Source organism: Ranitomeya imitator, chromosome 4, assembly GCF_032444005.1.
Source record: "Ranitomeya imitator isolate aRanImi1 chromosome 4, aRanImi1.pri, whole genome shotgun sequence".
NCBI lineage: Eukaryota > Metazoa > Chordata > Amphibia > Anura > Dendrobatidae > Ranitomeya > Ranitomeya imitator.
This window is the reverse complement of record NC_091285.1, coordinates 367,803,701-367,823,068: the sequence shown is the minus strand read 5'-3', so window position 1 is coordinate 367,823,068 and position 19,368 is coordinate 367,803,701. Positions and strand designations below refer to the sequence as shown.

General features: G+C 41.2%; 1 protein-coding gene across 1 annotated transcript in view; it reads left to right on the top strand.

Annotated features, from left to right (window-relative positions):
- The window catches only part of SEMA3C (semaphorin 3C), a 229,319-nt gene that overhangs the window by 160,068 nt on the left and 49,883 nt on the right, over positions 1-19,368 (top strand). Inside the window, exon 13 of the mRNA XM_069765149.1 lies at positions 14,439-14,527. Within this exon, the coding sequence (XP_069621250.1) occupies positions 14,439-14,527 (89 nt within the window). The remainder of the gene's footprint in view (positions 1-14,438; positions 14,528-19,368) is intronic.

Sequence of the window (19,368 nt, the reverse complement as noted above, 5' to 3'; positions counted from 1 at the left end):
CTGCACCACTCAAGGTGCGCAAAACCACACTCAAGAAGTTAACCTTTCAGATGCTTCACGAGAACTAAAGCAATGTGAAAGGAAAAAATGAACATTTTACTTTTTTCACCTCAAAATTACTTTAGACGCAAACTTTTTTTGTTTTCACAAGGATAACATGAGAAAATGGACCACAAAATTTGTTGTGCAATTTCTTCTGAGTACACTGATACCCTGTATGTGGGGGAAAGCCACTGTTTGAGCGCATAGCAGGGCTCAGAAAGGAGGGAGCACTGTTTGACTTTTGGAAGGCAAAATTGACTGAAATCAAATTGACTGATGGCCCCCCAATTCTAACTCCAACCCTAACCCCAAAACACCCTTAACCCTAATCCCAAACATAACCCCCACACCCCTAACCCTAATCCCAACCCTAACCGTAATCCCAACCATAACCACAGCCATAACTCTAACCACCACCCTAATCCTAAACCCAACCCTAACCCTAGTTCCAATCCTAGCCCCAATCCTAACCCTAGCTCTAACCATAGCCCCAACCCTAACGCTAATGGAAAAATAGAAAAAATATATATATTTTTTTTAACTAAGGCGGTGATAAAGGGGGATTTGATTTACTATATTTTTTATTTTGATCACTGTAATAGGGTGTATCACAGTGCTAAAAATGAACCAATAGGAAAAATCACCTATTGTTGCCGAGTTACGGCCATCAGATGTCGGCGGGTGCACTGTGCATGCGTCCGCCAGTTTCTTCCCAGAAGAAGATGCTGACGGCCTGGGGACAGACCCTGAGGGTCCAGGGACACCGTAAGGAGCGGGGAGGGCTTAAGGGGACCCCATTTCTTTCTCCTCTGGTATGCTAGATCATATCAAAGAAGAGAGAAATATATGGGAAATCAGACTTTTTTGAGGTCGCAACACTGGTGACGGTAAAATCCGACCTGAATCATGTTCTCCAGGGTCTCGGCTACCCTGGAGATTTCCTGACGCTGGAGGATGCTATACCCTTATTTCTCAGCACTGCTAAAAAACATCCCTGAGGAATAAGTACCCTTTCACTGTTAAAAGGTGTATCGGCGGTCATTAAGGGGTTAAATGTTTCAGCATTGCAGATCCCACATAACATATTCCTCTGGTTTTCAGAGTGGAGAAACCACACCAGAACAAACTGCAATAGATTGGGTGAACTGCTTATATAAATCTCACTACATTATGTAATGTCTGTTAAAGCAGCTTAAAATCTGAATTTAGTTCTGTATGTTCTTTTAAGCAAAATGTTGTTTTTAATTGGATTTCCTGTGTGGATTTCGTTTAGAGCATTTACAGTTTTGCCAGATCCTCCTTAGCAGCTAACTATAAACTCCAATTTGTAGGAAGCAGCGTGCTCTCATGTAGTCTTAGGCTATGTGCCCATGATGCGGATTCGTGTGCGGATTTTTCCACACCGTTTTTGAAAAATCCATAGGTAAAACGCACTACGTTTTACCTGCGGATCCACAGTGGATTTCCTTCTTTTCTTGTGCGGATTTCACCTGCGGTTTTACACCTGCAGATTCTTGTTGAGGAGCAGGTGTAAAATGCTGCAGAATCCGCGCAAAGAATTGACATGCTGCGGAAAATACAACTCATCATTTCCATACGGTATTTTCTGCACCATGGGAACAGCAGATTTGGTTTTCCATAGGTTTACATGGTACTGTAAACCTGATGGAAAACTGCTGCAAATCCACAGCGGCTAATCCGCTGCAGATCTGCAGGCAAATCCGCACCGTGTGCACATAGCCTTAGCGTATGTTCATACAATATCTTTTTCCACCGAGAATCTACCTTGAAAAGCGCAGCAGGTCTGTCACAAAATGAATATAATCCACAGCAATGTAAGAATGATATTTCTGTGTACGTTTTCGGTCTTTTTTTTACTTGTTTTAACCACTTTAGTGGTTCATAAATTTGGTGCAAGCTCAAAAATTGACTTTTTTCCAGTCACTGTTTTGCATCTTTTGATGCCAAAATTTGGTACTCAAAAATACAGCGGGAGGGAAGGAAATTGTAGTTAAATTGCTTCAAATTTTGCAACTAATCGATCAAATTCACATATCAGGCAAAAATATATGGAATTTCTCAACTCCACCTATGAAGCGAAAAAAAAAAACAGGGAGGTCAGATAAAATAGGTTTATAAGCAGAAATAGAATAAGGAATTGGGTGCAAACAAAAAAAAGGCACAAAAGCAGACAAAAAAAAAGCACGCAAAGGCAATAATGATTCAGGAGTATTACCATCTCCAAGATCCTATCCCAATATGTAGTAGGTGTAATAATAATAATATTAGCACATACCTCCAATTACAAATATATTATAGTTTTTCTGATTCGCTATGTCTCTTTCCTCATGTGCAGGCATTGCAGGACCTTAGGTGTCCATGGTTACGACCACTGATATAGTGACAGGTAATTAGCTAGTTGCTAGTGGTCGTGACCATGAATACCTAAGGTCCTGCAACTGGTTACCTGTCGGAAGTTTGTTTTCTGTAGCCTTTTTTTATCGTAATGCAGATACCAGCTATGGCTTCTCTATTTTATAAGCTAGATTTTGCCATACATAAGAAGCACAATACAGCAAAAAAGCTAACTGAGCACACAGGAGGCATGGTAGAAACTAATGTCAACTCTAAAAGTCTATAATCTTTACTGTCCTTTTAGTAATGAAAGTCTGTGTGCAGCAAATACGGTACTTTGGTAATTACTTGGAAGCCGCCTACATCTTCGTTGCTGAATAGACTGGAGTGCACAATGGGTTTCACGCCTCGTGGAAATAACCGTTATATTTAATACAGAGAGCCTCCATATAGGTGTGAATCTCCGCAGGATTGTCTGTCACTGTCAGGACCCTGTCTTGTACATTAACAATTCTCTTTTTTCCGAGTACAATGTTGAACATTTTTGTTCCACACCATAATTAGCAAAGGCCAGTTACTATTAGGGCAATAAGGAGTACTATTGTATATTTTTGCAAATGATGAAAAGTCTTATGTAACTATGTACTATACTATTTGAAAGATGATATTCCGTATAAGCAATTGAGACTTCTGTTAAACACGTACACCAAAGTTTTGGGTAGGGGTGTTCATTAGATGAAAAAACTGCCATATTTGTCTTCCCTTCATCAGTAATGCATAGACAAATCGTTCTATCCTAAGGTTAATGTTTAGCAATTAGTGATAATTCAGTGTATCCATTGGTGAATAGATGAAAAAAGTGGGCGAATGACAGGTAAACCAACTTTCTTGGGTAAGATTGTTTTTACATGTAAAGTTGGACTGATCATTGGAGAGTAGGTCATTTTTTTCATAATTATTTTTACATTATGTTTATGTCACCAGCAGACTGACATTAAAGCACCACTTCAGCAACTTTTTTTATTTCAGCATTAGAGTTGTGCCATTAACGTAATGTCCCTGACCCTAATATTATACTTACCAGGTGACATCTTCAGCTCTTCCCAGCACAATGGCGGGCACGCTCCACCATCTTGTGACCACATCTTCTGACTGGACAGAGTCAGAGGTAACACTCACAAGCTTTCAGTGTAAGTCTATGAGAGCCTTGCTCTGGCCTAAAGTTGTTTGACCTCTCAGGGCCTCTTTTTGCTTATGTGGTCATCCTGATGATTTGTTCAACACAGTGTTCTGCTGCTAGAAATGCTGGTATTTAGCTGTAATTTCACGGAAAATCCATCATCACTTGTTCTCTTTCCCTGCAGCGCCTCTACAGGACAAATTAAGCATTACCAAATATTACCAAATATAATTGAAATCAACAGGCTGTTCTCTGATTGTGGTGATGTGTTATGTTCTCCAGATGTTCTTTGTAGTTATTCTTTGCTCTCATTCTTAAAGGAGTTGTGCACTACTTCAATATTGATGACCTATCATTGGGATAGGTCCACAGACTGTTTAGGGTCGCTCCCAGTACTGCAGATCAGCCTATCAAATAAATGTACTGAACTTTCTGAAATAGGCTTGACTGTGGAGCTTCAGTGTGTATAGTTATAGCTGGAGGATCGGCTCAGTTTTAGACTTGAGACAGTGATAATCTGATTTGACATTAAAAGGCTACGGTATATTGCATTACAATGTTAAGGATTTTTTTTTCAGTGATTATGTACTAATATGGTAAAATCTGTTCTAGAACTCACAGAGAATGCATGCATATTTTGTAACATTTATCAGATTATATTTTAATCTGAGATTGAGCAGAAATAAACATTTGATTGTTGGTGACCCTACAATAACCCTATTAGCTATTATAGTGCATTAATGTTCCAAGATCATCATACTGCACTATTTGAGGACTGCTAGCTTCAGAAACCTACTATAGTATAGGGTGGCCCTTATGAATTAGCATATATTTACGTATAACCACCTACTGTATCCTCACCCATGCCTTGTAGACTGTGAGCCCTCGTGGGCAGGGTTCTCTCTCCTCCAGTACCAGTCGGCAACTTGTTTTGTTCAAGACTATTGTACTTGTTTTTTGTTATGCTTACCCCTTTTCACATGTAAAGTGCCATGGAATAAATGGCGCTATAATAATAATAGTAATAATTAGTGATGATGAGTGAGTGTACACGTTGCTCGGGTTTTCCCGAGCACGCTGGGGTGACCTCCGAGTATTTATGACTGGTCGGAGATTTAGTTTTCATCACGGCAGCTGAATGATTTACAGCTACTAGCCAGCTTAATTACATGTGAGGATTCCCTTGCAACCAGGCAACCCCTGCATGTACTCAGCCTGGCTAATAGATGTAAATCATTCAGCTGCCGTGATGAAAATTAAATCTCCGAGCAGTCATAAATACTCGGAGGTCACCCCAGCGTGCTCGGGAAAATCCGAGCAACAAGTACACTCACTCATCACTAATAATAATTTAAAAATGATGCAAAGGAAAAGCTAGCTGGCATTTATTAAGCTACTTATCTGTTTTTTTTTACATTACATTTGATCAGTTTTCGACTTCTTATCAAAAATGATATCAAATATATTCCTTATTGATTCTAAGAATATTTTTAAGAACATGGCATTTAAACAAATTGTACAAGATTAGAAAAACAAGGCTAATTTCTCCCAATAACAATGCCACACTTGTCCACGGGTTGTGTGTGGTATTGCCACTCAGCCCCATTCACTTCAGTGGAGTTCAGCTGCCATACCAGACAAAACCCAAGAAGAAACAAGGTGCCATTTTTCTGAAACACAAATAAAAAAGCTGTCCTTTTCTACTTTTGATCTCCACTTTCTTGCATATGCTTGCAGACTGGCCATCACTTTAACCTCCAGTTTTGTGCTGAACAACGGTGCATATGCTTGGATTAAACCCATAACCCTAAAACCCTCCACTCTTTAAGGGATCTTAGATCTTTAGAAATGACATAATTTAGAAAGAAGTAATGACATCATGTACTGTAATTGACTAGTCATAGAGAATATACCGTAAGTAGACATGCATAAAATATAGTATTAGCAATTATTGAACTTTAAATACTGTATAAGGAACTTAACTTATTATTTTTAGCCAAAAAGGGACTTTGCTGTCAGACTTATGAAGGTTAATAAATATAACAAAAACCTGGCACTCAACTTTCATGTATGCAAGCGGTTTTTAATCCAAAGGATAGTACAGTAACAGCAAAACGTTTCGGTCACAAACAACGACCTTCATCAGTTACTGTAGATATAATGTCACAAAATTAATAATAAAAAGAAAATAGAAAAAATAAGGTATATACAAGTATTATGTGGCAACATAATGAACAAACAGGTGAAACATGTTCCGAAGAAATAAATCAATCTTGGCACAGTCACATTTAGATTATTAGACAGTATAAGTGAGATTACGTACCGTGCTGTGAATGATAGTGGGGTGAATATCTATGCCCAATAGGCAGACTGAAATGTTAGTTAGTAGTTACTAGTATCTGGAATTGAACAGGGATGGATATATCAAACACAGGAGTGACCATAAAAGCATGGGGTGGTGTTTAAGGAACAGAATAGCATACCCCTTACATGGAAGGCATAAATTAAAGGACACAGACTTGGTGCAGCCTATATTAGAAAATTAGTACCAATAAGGTACTATCGCCCCTAATGATATAAATAGATGGTACAGAAACCGTAGGTTAGGAGGTGATGCTGCAGACGCAGACTCCACCGCTTATCTGGTGCATTAGGCTGAGCCGCTCGTATAAAACACGTGGGAGAGGGGGCAGGAAATGTGAACGCCGTCGGCCGGATGTGGGCAGGAGCCGGCTAACACCAGTGTGTGTTGGGACCGGATGTGATGTAACTAACATGGTGGTGCGTTCCAAGGACACACTGAATGCATTCCACCCATGTTAGAAGAGTACGGCTCTTCACTTACCAAACAAGGGGAAGTCTTTGTGTGATCACAATGCTAGGTCGCCACCCATAAATGCCGAAGGTGGTACGATAGTAAAGATATGTAGTATCCGGCGCAGGGGTATTATAAATCACTCAGGGGTCATAGGGTGGATGTACCTAATATTAAGTAAGCTAATAGATTATAATATGGTACAGGAGCAAACTATGAAGGACATAAACCCACGTATATAGAGATTGTAGAAAAAAGTGCAATAATACCACAGTATACAGGATGTGTATTTTGTGGATAATGATGAGATCTCATATACAGTGAGGCAGATGGTGAAGATTAGTGAGTGCTCGTGAAAAGAGATAAATATAGACGACTCTAGGAGAATAGAGTGGACATAATTAGTAACCATAACAATTAATCCCTTCCCGACCTGTGACAGGGTATGCGTCATGGAAGTCGGTGGCAATCCGACCTGTGACACATATGCTGTGTCACAGAATGATCACGTCCCTGCAGATCGGGTGAAAGGGTTAACTCCAATTTCACCCGATCTGCAGGAACAGGGGGAGTGGTAGTATTTTAGCCCGGGGGGGGTGGCTTTTCCCCCACGTGGCTACGATCGCTCTGATTGGCTGTTGAACGTGCAATATATGATGATAACGCAGTGCCTTTTACCTGCGGATTTTCAAAAATAGTGCAGAAAAATCTCACACGAATCCGCAACGTGGGCACAAAGCCTTAGGGTTAGGGTTGGAATTAGAGTTAGGGTTGGAATTAGGGCTAGGGTTGGAAGTAGGGTTAATATTAGGCTTGTGGTTAGGCTTATGGTTAGGGTTAGGGGTGTGTTGGGGTTAGGATTGTGGTTAGGGGTGTGTTGGGGTTAGGGTTGTAATTAGGGTTATGGCTAGAGTTGGGATTAGGGTTAGGGGTGTGTTGGGGTTAGTGTTGGAGTTAGAATTGAGGAGTTTCCACTGTTTAGGCACATCAGGGGTCTCCAACGCAACATGGCGCCACCATTGATTCCAGTCAATCTTGCGTTCAAAAAGTCAAATGGTGCTCCCTCCCTTCCGAGCCTCGACGTGCGCCCAAACAGTGGTTTACTCCCACATATGGGGTACCAGCATACTCAGGACAAACTGGGCAACAACTATGGGGTCTAATTTCTCATGTTACCCTTGTGAAAATAAAAAATTGCTTGCTAAAACATCATTTTTGAGAAAAGAAAAAAGATTTTTTATTTTCACGGCTCTGCGTTGTAAACGTCTGTGAAGCACTTGGGGGTTCAAAGTGCTCACCACACATCTAGATAAGTTCCTTAGGGGGTCTAGTTTCCAAAATGGGGTCACTTGTGGGGGGTTTCTACTGTTTAGGCACATCAGGGGCTCTGCAAATGCAACTTGATGCCCGCAGGCCATTCCATCAAAGTCTGCATTTCAAAACGTCACTACGTCCCTTCCGAGCCCCGACGTGTGCCCAAACAGTGGTTTACCCCCACATATGGGGTACCAGCATACTCAGGACAAACTGGGCAACAACTATTGGGGTCCAATTTCTCCTGTTACCCTTGTGAAAATAAAAAAATGCTTGTTAAAACATCATTTTTGAGGAAAGAAAAATTATTTTTTATTTTCACGGCTCTGCGTTGTAAACTTCTGTGAAGCACTTGGGGTTCAAAGTGCTCACCACATATCTAGATAAGTTCCTTGGGGGGTCTAGTTTCCAAAATTGGGTAACTTATGGGGGGTTTCTACTGTTTAGGCACATCAGGGGCTCTGCAAACGTAACATGATGCCCGCAGACCATTCCATCAAAGTCTGCATTCAAAAACGTCACTACTTCCCTTCCGAGCCCTGACGTGTGCCCAAACAGTGGTTCCCCCAGCCCCCACATATGGGGTATCAGCGTACTCAGGACAAACTGGACAACAACTTCTGGGGTCCAATTTCTCCTGTTACCCTTGTGAAAATAAAAAAATGCTTGCTAAAACATCATTTTTGAGGAAAGAAAAATGATTTTTTATTTTCACGGCTCTGCGTTGTAAACTTCTGTGAAGCACTTGGGGTTCAAAGCGCTCACCACATATCTAGATAAGTTCCTTGGGGGGTCTAGTTTCCAAAATGGGGTAACTTATGGGGGGTTTCTACTGTTTAGGCACATCAGGGGCTCTGCAAACGTAACATGATGCCCGCAGACCATTCCATCAAAGTCTGCATTCCAAAACGTCACTACTTCCCTTCCGAGCCCTGACGTGTGCCCAAACAGTGGTTCCCCCAGCCCCACATATGGGGTATCAGCGTACTCAGGACAAACTGGACAACAACTTCTGGGGTCCAATTTCTCCTGTTACTCTTGTGAAAATAAAAAAATGCGGGCTACAAAATAATTTTTGAGGAAAGAAAAATGATTTTTTATTTTCACGGCTCTGCGTTATAAACTTCTGTGAAGCACTTGGGGTTTAAAGTGGTCACCACACATCTAGATTAGTTCCATGGGAGGTCTAGTTTCCAAAATGGGGTCACATGTGGGGGAGCTCCAATGTTTAGGCACACAGGGGCTCTCCAAACGCGACATGGTGTCCGCTAACGATTGGAGTTAATTTTTCATTCAAAAAGTCAAATGGCGCTCCTTCTCTTCCGAGCCTAGCCGTGTGCCCAAACAGTGGTTTACCCCCACATGTGAGGTATCAGTGTACTCAGGAGAAATTGCCCAATAAATTTTGGGATCCATTTTATCCTGTTGCCCATGTGGAAATGAACAAAGTGAGGCTAAAATTTTTGGTGAAAAAAAAAGTACTTTTTCATTTTTAGGGATCAATTTGTGAAGCACCTGGGGGTTCAAAGTGCTCACTATGCATCTAGATAAGTTCCTTGGGGGATCTAGTTTCCAAAATGGGGTCACATATGGGGGAGCTCCAATGTTTAGGCACACATGGGCTCTCCAAACGCGACATGGTGTCCACTAACGATTGGAGATAATTTTTCATTCAAAAAGTCAAATGGCGCTCCTTCCCTTCCGAGTTCTGCCGTGTGCCCAAACAGTGGTTTACCCCCACATGTGAGGTATCAGTGTACTCAGGAGAAATTGCCCAATAAATTTTGGGATTCATTTTATCCTGTTGCCCATGTGGAAATGAACAAAGTGAGGCTAAAATAATTTTTTTGTGAAAAAAAGTACTTTTTCATTTTTAGGGATCAATTTGTGAAGCACCTGGGGGTTGAAAGTGCTCACTATGCATCTAGATAAGTTCTTTGGAAGGTCTAGTTTCCAAAATGGGGTCACGTGTGGGGGAGCTCCAATGTTTAGGCACACAGGGGCTCTCCAAATGCGACATGGTGTCCGCTAAAGATTGGAGCCAATTTTTCATTGAAAAAGTCAAATGGCGCTCCTTCCCTTCCGAGCCCTGTCATGCACCCAAACAGTGGTTACCCCCCACATATGGGGTATCGGCGAACTCAGGTCAAATTGTACAATGACTTTTTGTGTCCAGTTTCTCTTTTTACCCTTGGGAAAATAAAAAAATAGTTGCTAAAAGATCATTTTTGTGACTAAAAAGTTAAATGTTCATTTTATCCTTCCATATTGCTTCTGCTGCTGTGAAGCACCTGAAGGGTTAATAAACTTCTTGAATGTGGTTTTGAGCACCTTTATGGGTGCAGTTTTTAGAATGGTGTCACTTTTGGGTATTTTCAGCCATATAGGTTTTGTAAATTTTGTTGTAAAAATGAGAAATTTCTGGTCAAATTTTAACCCTTATAACTTCCTAGCAAAAAAAATTTTTGATGTAAAGTAGACATGTGGGTAATGTTATTTATTAACTATTTTTTGTCACATAATTCTCTCATTTATCGTGAAGCCCAATATGTCACGAAAAAAACAATTTCAGAACCGCTAGGATCCGTTGAAGCGTTCCTGAGTTATTACCTCATAAAGGGACACTGGTCAGAATTGCAAAAAACGGCCAGGTCAAAATAGGCTGGGTCATGAAGTGGTTAAACACAGTATGAACACATTAATATTATAAAAAGACTAACAGATCTTACTTTCTATTAAGTCCTTTAGGACTGAGTGTCTCCAGCGTATGGATCCAATATAGTAACATAGTAACATAGTAACATAGTTAGTAAGGCCGAAAAAAGACATTTGTCCATCCAGTTCAGCCTATATTCCATCATAATAAATCCCCAGAACTACGTCCTTCTACAGGAAGGCAATATGCTTTGCTTTTTTTTTAGGAGAGAGATCCTATCCCCTCCTCGTCTACTTCAATTGGGAAATTGAGTGCCCCTGTGATTGAAAATGGTTAGGGATAGGCAAAAGCTAATTTGGTCGACTTATGCTTTGAAATTCTATCCCGTACTGGTTGTGTCATCTCTCCGATATACTGTAGGCCATAAGGGCACTTAAGGTACCGTCACATTTAGCGACGCTGCAGCGATATAGACAACGATGCTGATCGCTGCAGCGTCGCTGTTTAGGTCGCTAGGAGACATCAAACACAGCAGCTCCAGAACGATGCAGGAGCGATCCAGTGATGTACTTATCGTTCTCGCTGGTTGTTCCCTCCATGAAGAATCATTGCAGGCATCGTTGCTTTTGCTGTCAAGCATGACGAATCACGCTGACCTGACGACCAAATAAAGTTCCAGACTTTCAGCAACGACCAGCGATGTCACAGCAGGATCCTGATCGCTGCTGCATGTCAAACACAACGAGATCGCTATCCAGGACGCTGCAACGTCATGGATCGTTGTCGTTCTCGTTGTAAAGTTGTTCAGTGTGAAGGTACCTTTAATTAGATATACTACAAAGGATGTTTCACACGTGTAGTGCTCCCTAATCTGATAGCTTTTATCTGATCGAGGATGCTGGAAAGTACTGCCTTTTTGCACATTGCTACACTGTGCACAATGTAAGCAGGGAAACATACCCATTTTTGGTCTTGCTAAGAAAAGTGATCTGCTGGATTGTGTAGGGCCTATGTCGGCCTTAAATAAATTGTCCATAAGATTGGGGGGGTCTCTTAAAGCATGGTAAAAAAGGGAGTTTAAATTCCGGAATGTTAGGATATGCCATAGTTAGTAAAGGATAGTGTTTCCTAATGTTCTTATGAAGGATAAAGGCAAATGGATGGTACGAATGTGCAAACGGTATTCTTGTATTGTGGTTTTTATTCCGGATTCTGGATGGAGGACTAAGTTGCTCTTTTAATACAGAAGTAGGGTAACCTCTCTTAAGGAATTTGGACGTAATGTCATGTAGGCCTTGGCTACGTATCATATTGTTATAGACAAAGCGATTAACGCGTTGGAATTTTGACCTGGGTATGGAACGTTTGACTGAAGGGGGATGGAAACTGATAATGTAGGATACAGTTCCTATCAGTGAGCTTGATGTGAAGGTCAGTGGATAGGTGTGCTTCCAAATCTTTAAGGACAATAGGTGTCCAAGAAGCTGACCAACCCCGTATCACGAGTCATAGTAAATTTTATACCAGGTCAAGCTTCATTGAGGAATGCAAAAAATACATTTAGGGACTCCAACGGGTCCCCCCATAGGCAAAATATATCATCGATATAACGTGTCCATTGAAGGACATTGGAAATGAATAAGGGATGTTTGTAAATCACCGACTCCTCAAAGTGAGCCATATAGGCATTATCGTACTGGGGCGCTACGTTGGAGCCCATTGCGGTCCCACGGTTTGAAGAAAAAAAATATCCTGGAAGAGAAAGAAATTGTTGAACAGTACTAACGTAAGGAGATCCATGCACAGATTAATCTGATCCGTTTCCATACCCGCTGATGTTAAAAAACGATGTACTGAGTTAATCCCCTCAATATGGGGAATAGAGGTATAGAGGTCTTTAACGTCTATTCTTACAAAGATAGTGTTAGATGGTACAGTATTGAGTTCCTGAATAATATTTAAGAATGCCCCAGTGTCAAGAAGAAAAGAGGGTGTAGATTGAATGATCGATGTGAGAATTTTCTCTAGGAAAATTGATAATGGAGATAGGACGGACTCAGTAGAGGCCACTATAGGCCTATCAGGAGGATTCTGTAGGTATTTGTGTATTTTAGGTAAGATGTAGAACACGGGTTCTTTTTCCTAAGAAAATCCATAGTTTTTGAATCAAGGACCCTGAGATGGGAATATTTTTGTAGAATGTCCTCTATTTTACTACGGATATCAGGGGTAGAGTCCCTAGTGAGTTTTGAGTAAACCGATGTATCCTCTAATTGTCTGGTAATTTCAGATAAATAGCTAGTTCTATCCATTACTACAAGGGCTCCCCCTTATCAGCCAGCTTGATTATAAGATTATTGTCCCCCTGAAGTGTCCTGAGGGCTTGTTGTTCAACTACGGATAGGTTAGATGCAAAGAAGGGACGACCTTTCTCTATGTCCTCACATATAGTGTGGAAAGAATTTTGTATAAAACCGATAAAGGTCTCAACTGCATGTGACCCATGAGGTGAGCGGAAACAACTTCTGTTTCGTCGTCCCAAATTGGTGATGGATAAAGTGTTATGGGCTATGCTGGAGCTAGGGTTTGGAGTGGGAACTGTGGAAAAATGCACTTTCAACCTAAGGAGACGGAAAAACCATTGTAGATCCATCTCCAGTTCGAAAGTTTTGCATTTGTAGGAGGGACAGAAGGAGAGGCCCTTCTGTAAAACACGAAGTTCGTGGATACCCAGGGATCCCGACAAAATGTTAACTACCAAAGATTCTGTACCTGGGATCTCGTGACTCATTCTGTCTGGGTTATTGTTTCTGTTTACGCCCCCATGTTCTCTTCTTCTTGGGAAACAACGTTTCTGACCTACAAAAAGACCTTGATTGGACGGAAGTGTATTCCTTTCTTGCTCCGATCCAGTAGTGGAGAGGTCCGTTGAAGATCTTTGGCTGTGAGACGGTGGTCGTCTGGTAGAAGAGCTACCTTGCCATCGATATACCTGATTCAGTTCGTTATTAGTGGTATCTCTGGAGAACTTCATTTACGGCTTTTGGTGTCCTTTCTATGTTGATCCGCTCGAGTCTGGATCTGAGCCTTTTAGTGAATTGAGTCCCTCCGTCGTACCAGCAATAGCCTGTTGTGTCTCGATGTTCTTGATGTGAGATGCGTTGGTCTCGATGTTCTTGTGGAGGTGCTCCACCGTGAGTGTCATTAAATCAAAAGAATATTTATTTAATATATGCTCATAATTAGAACAGTAATCAGGGTTATCATGAAAGTGGCATAAAAGATGATAAATTCCCTGATTACAGTGTTGGGCCATTTACCATGTTTGGTGTACTTGTTTCCAATATTTATTAACTGCAATATATAGCATTGTTGGAGTTCACTCGATTTAATGCCAGGGATGCCAAGTGATATTCATGAGCTGCTGGCTAATCATGCCATCTGGCTACTGATTGACAGATTTTTCTCCCTTTCCCTTACATAGGGAGATAGCTAACAATCAGGGAGTGAAAGTTGGGGTTGGTCTGCAGGTCAGAAATATCAAGCACTTCATCATGATGCATGGAGTACATTGAGAGAATGTCAACTTCGACTCCTTTTACAGTTTTTAAAGGGAATCTCTCAGCAGGTTTTCACCTTTCCAAAATATTTATATGTACACATAGCTCTTTCAAAGACAAGTCCAGTTAAACTTTTACCTAGCCCATCCATGTTTCTGTCACTGAGAAGTTAGTTTTTGATAGGATATGCAAATGAGCCTGAAGTGCTTTCTGTGTGTGGTAGATCTTCCCAAGAATCATTGACTCCGTTATTCTTCTCCGCCCAGCGATGCATCTGGCTTGTCTTTGAAAGAGCTAGATGCACAAATAAATAGTTTGGGTTGTGAAATCCTGCTGACAAATTCTGTTTAAACGCGATTTTATGGAAGTGACCATGTGCTAGCATCAGATCCTCTGTCACTACTTTATGATGCCCTTTTGATAGGGCAGCATAAGTCTGATAATAGATTCCCAAGTTACACACTGATAATATGTATAGGATATTATGTAACGTAATAACTTAATGTTTTCTTCCAGACAAGGGGACAGTACAGAAAGTAGTCGTTCTTCCGGGTAATAGCTCAACTACTGGAGAGATCATCTTAGAAGAGCTGGAAGTTTTTAAGGTTTGGCACCAACTTCTAATTTCAAGAAATTAACATGTGTACATACAGTTTTGACCTGACAGACTTGGCACTATATGTAAAACTACAGATAAAAAAGCTAGTGCTGTAATGTGTGTTTGGGTTAGCTGTGACCAGCACTGAAATAACGTAATGTTTGGTGTAGTTTCAGTAACTTCACGTCAGATATGATAAATATTGCTGGCAACAGAAGTATACGAATAGCTAGCATGAAAAGCAAACAGAAGTTTGCTTGTTTTCTTTCTATAGTAAAGGGATGATGTAATTGTAATGTATTGTTTCCAGCAATTTATAACAATCGCCAAGGACTCATTTCCGTTAGTAGACTTATAGTGCCCAGCATAAACGAGTACACCCCAACTGATTTGCCAAAACCCTTTAGTTTTCTTTCAGAATCAAAATTGTATATGATTTGTTATTTTGCACACCCAAAAAAGTAATTTTGCAGGCAAATTCATTCAAGACCATTTTGAAAAAATGAATATAATCCAATGACAGTCTTAAGAGCAAAGCTAAAGTTTAGACTACAAAATACTAATTAGCAAGAATTCAAATGCAGGAAGTCTAATTACTTATTTAACAGGTGTCTAGGAGACAGTTGACTATAAAGGGATGTTACTGAACAAAAAAATCACCTTCCCATTTCATGCTGTCCGCAATAGCACCACATGGAAGAGAAATGTCACCAATCGTGAAAAAGAATTTCTTTAAACAAGAAAGCTGAAGGCTACATGAAAATCAGAAAATCTTTACTTATCAATCAGAATGCTGTAGCAAGAGTGATGCAAACATTTGCCAAAGATGAAACTGCTCACCATCTTACAGACGTCCAGGCCAATCACGGAAGTTAACACCTAAACAGGAGTGTCCTCTGATGAGAAAGGTTGAAGACAATCAACATGCAAGTTCACTGCAGTTATATAATGAAGTAGAAAGCTAAACCGGGGTCAGTGTTTCTCTTGATACAATACGGCGTCTCTTCAGAGGAATGACACTCATAGATGTCGTCCACTTGGAAGCCTCTCTTAAAGCCCATGCGCAAAAAAGCCCCCATACAATTTGCCAGGGCCCATGATGAAAAATATAAAGACTACTGGGACTCTATACTTTGCATTGAGACCAAGATAAATATCTTTAGAATTAATGATGCTGATCTTGGGGGGCTACATTTCATTGATGGTATCATTAATTCACCGATGTTCTGCCCTATATTGATCCAAGATGCCCTTTGTAGACTTGCTCTTTTCCAACATGACTGACCGCAACACACTTCTAAGGCCACTGTTGCATTTCTGTAGAAGAATAGGGTGAAAGTAACTCAAGTATGTCTCTGCATCTGAACTCCTTCTGAACTTGGATCCGCTGGAATGCTTCCCTTGGATTTATGCTGAACCCTTGGATTTATGCTGAACCCTTGGCTTTCCCCTTGGCTGGTTGCTTCTGAACCTGGGATCCTCTGATTTGTTTCCCCTGGATGCATACTGCTACCCACAGCTTTTTGGATGTATGCTTCTGATCCTTGGCTCCCCTGAAAGGTTTCCCTTGGATGTTTGCTGCTACCCACAGCTATCTGGATTTACAGTGCATTTGTGATCACCTTGCAACCTAGGACTGGTATTATACGCACCTACTGCCAGGCGGCCACTACCTGTCTGGGAATTGGTACAGCTATGTCTGGAGGAGTGCACTGTATGCCTCCCTACACGGACAGGCTTAGTGCGACTAACATGGGCAAGGTTTTGATTGATGTCCCTAAGTCTGTTCATAAACGCGTTGCTTACTCAAGGGGCCGACTTCTGGAGCTGCTCAGGCTAATGCCTTCTCCTGCAGTGGGTAAACCACGTGTCCCGTGTGAGGTAAGGCGACCCTACAGATGCTGCAGAGCGGGCAAAAAACTTAAGGCAAAGCGAAGACGGTTTAAACCTGTAGTTCCGTCCATCATCATGGGGAATGTTCAATCACTGGGTAATAAGTCGGATGAACTGCTGGCATTAATACGGACCCAGAGGGAATACAAGGAATGCAGTTTGATGTGTTTTACTGAAACATGGTTACGTGGCGAGATCCCGGACTCAAGTGTTTTAGTACCAGGATTTCACATGGTCCGGGCGGATAGAGACACTATGAAGAGCGGCAAAAAAAAGGGCGGTGGAGTTATACTCTACATAAACAATGGTTGGTGCAATCAGGGGCATGTGACTGTAAGGGAGCGCCATTGTTGTCCTAACATTGAATTGCTAGTTGTTGGCCTCAGACCTTACTATATTCCTAGAGAATTTTCACTTGTTACTGCAATAGTGTTGTACATACCACCAACTGCAAACCATGAGGCTGCAGGTAAAGTGCTGTCAGGAGTCATTGCTCGGCTCCAGCTGAAACACCCCAACTCGCTTACTGTAATCTCTGGGGATTTTAACCGGGCTAAAATTTCTACTGCCTTACCTAAATTCTATAAATTTGTTAAATGTACAACACGTGACAAAATTACCCTGCCGCCCTTGGGGAAGTCTGATCACAGTCTTATACTATTGTCACCAGTCTACCAACCTGTTGTTAGTAAACAGCCTGCTACCATTAAAACAGTTAGAATGTGGAGTCCAACAAATGAGCAGGCTCTGCAGGATTGCTTTCATCTTACAGACTGGGATGTGTTGCTTGGGACAATGGACGAGTACACAAGTGTTAATGAAGTGGTTGGTAGAGTGACTGACTACATTAACTTCTGCACTGATATGTTGGTGCCGGCTAAAAAGATTAGGTGTTTTGCAAACAACAAGCCATGGATAACAAAGGAATTGAAGCATTTGCTCAACAGGAAAAAAAAGGCATTTAAACTAGGTGACAAAGAGGAAATTAAAATGATACAGCATGAATTGAAGCATAAAATAAAGGAGGCCCAGGAAGCCTTCAGAATTAAACTTGAAAAGAAACTGTCCCACAATAATACCAGGGAGGTTTGGTCAGGAATGAAATTACTGACTGGGCTTAAGGTGAGGCCTGAACATGATGGTGGAAATCTGGACAAGGCTAATGAGATGAATGAGTATTTCAACAGGTTTAGCAGTACATGTGTACTGCCAACTGATAGTGGATGGGAATTGGGTGCAAATTCTGCAACATCGATATTGAAGGATGAGCAGACTAATTTTAGAGTATCCGAAAATGATGTGAGGAGGCAGTTTAAGTCACTTAACATTGTTAAAGCAGCAGGACCAGATGGACTCAGCTCACGTGTCCTTAAAGTTTGTGCAGACCAGCTGTGTACTGTCTTTACACGCCTATTTAATGGAAGTATACAAACACAAAGGGTACCTGTGTTATGGAAAACTTCCTGTCTGGTGCCGGTACCCAAGACTTCTTCTCCTGCAACCCTAAATGACTATCGTCCTATAGCCTTAACATCTCACGCTATGAAGGCCTATGAAGATTAGTGCTTGCTCACTTAAGACCAATGGTCAATGCTTTTATCGATCCCCTTCAGTTTGCCTACCGACATAGATTGGGGGTGGATGATGCTATTCTTTCTCTGTTACATAGGGTACATTCATTTCTGGAGACTGACGGTACAATGGTGCGAGCGATGTTCTTCGATTTCTCGAGTGCATTTAACTCCCTGCAGCCACTTTTACTACACAAAAAGATGACTGATATGAAGGTTGAGGAGGGGATGAGAAATTGAATAACTGACTACCTATCAGATCGGCCACAGTTTGTACAGATGGGAACAGTTGTGTCAAGCAGATTATTGAGCAGTGTAGGTGCCCCCCAGGGAACGGTGCTTGCGCCCTTTCTATTCACACTGTATACTTCAGACTTTCAGTATAAATCTGAACTTTGCCACTTTCAAAAATTTTCGGATGACTCTGTGGTTGTGGGATGCATTAGGGGAGATCAGGGGGATGAGGAATACAGAAGGGTGGTGTCGAATTTCGTGGATTGGTGCAATGGTAACTATCTACAACTAAATGTTAAGAAAACTAAGGAGTTGGTGGCCAACTATAGCAGGATAAAGATGGAATGCTTACCGATCACTATTGCTGGTCAGGAGGTAGAGCAGGTGGAGAGTTACAAATATTTGGGTGTCCATTTGGATAGCAAACTGGACTGGAGATGCCACTCAGAGTTTGTCTACAAGAAGGGGATGAGCAGATTGTATTTCCTAAGGAAACTGAGGTCTTTTAATGTGTGTAGCAAAATGTTAGAAATGTTTTTCCAATCTGTAGTGGCAAGTGCCATCTTTTTTGCAATCACGTGCTGGGGTAGTAGTGTGCGGGCCTCTGATGATAATAAGCTGAATAAGATTATTAAGTAGGCAAGTTCTGCTGTGGGCTGCAAGCTGGACTTTTTTGGGGAGGTAGTGGAGAAAAGAACTCTGAAAAAGTGTATGGCAATTCTGAACAATAATGCACATCCATTATATGAGCTATTCATGAGACAGAAGAGCACCTTCAGCAACCGGCTAATACTTCTGAGGTGTAAGAAGGAAAAATATAGGAAATCGTTTGTGCCAACTGCTATGGGAATGTACAACAATAACATTAGGGTTAAACCACCAAGGTGAATGTCTACTTATTTCTCTACATTTCAGTTCACTTGTTGTGTATGTCCTATTCTAATGTATAATGTATAATGTTCTTCTGTCAACTCCACTGTCATGTCAACTATGTAATTCCTTTATGATTTTTATGATTTAAGTTGTGCTGCTGTGATACCATAATTTTCCACGGGATCAATAAAGTGTATCGTATCGTAACTTAATCCATTCGAACACTTATGGGGAATTCTGAAGAGACAAGTTGAGCATCATTCTCCATCCAACATTC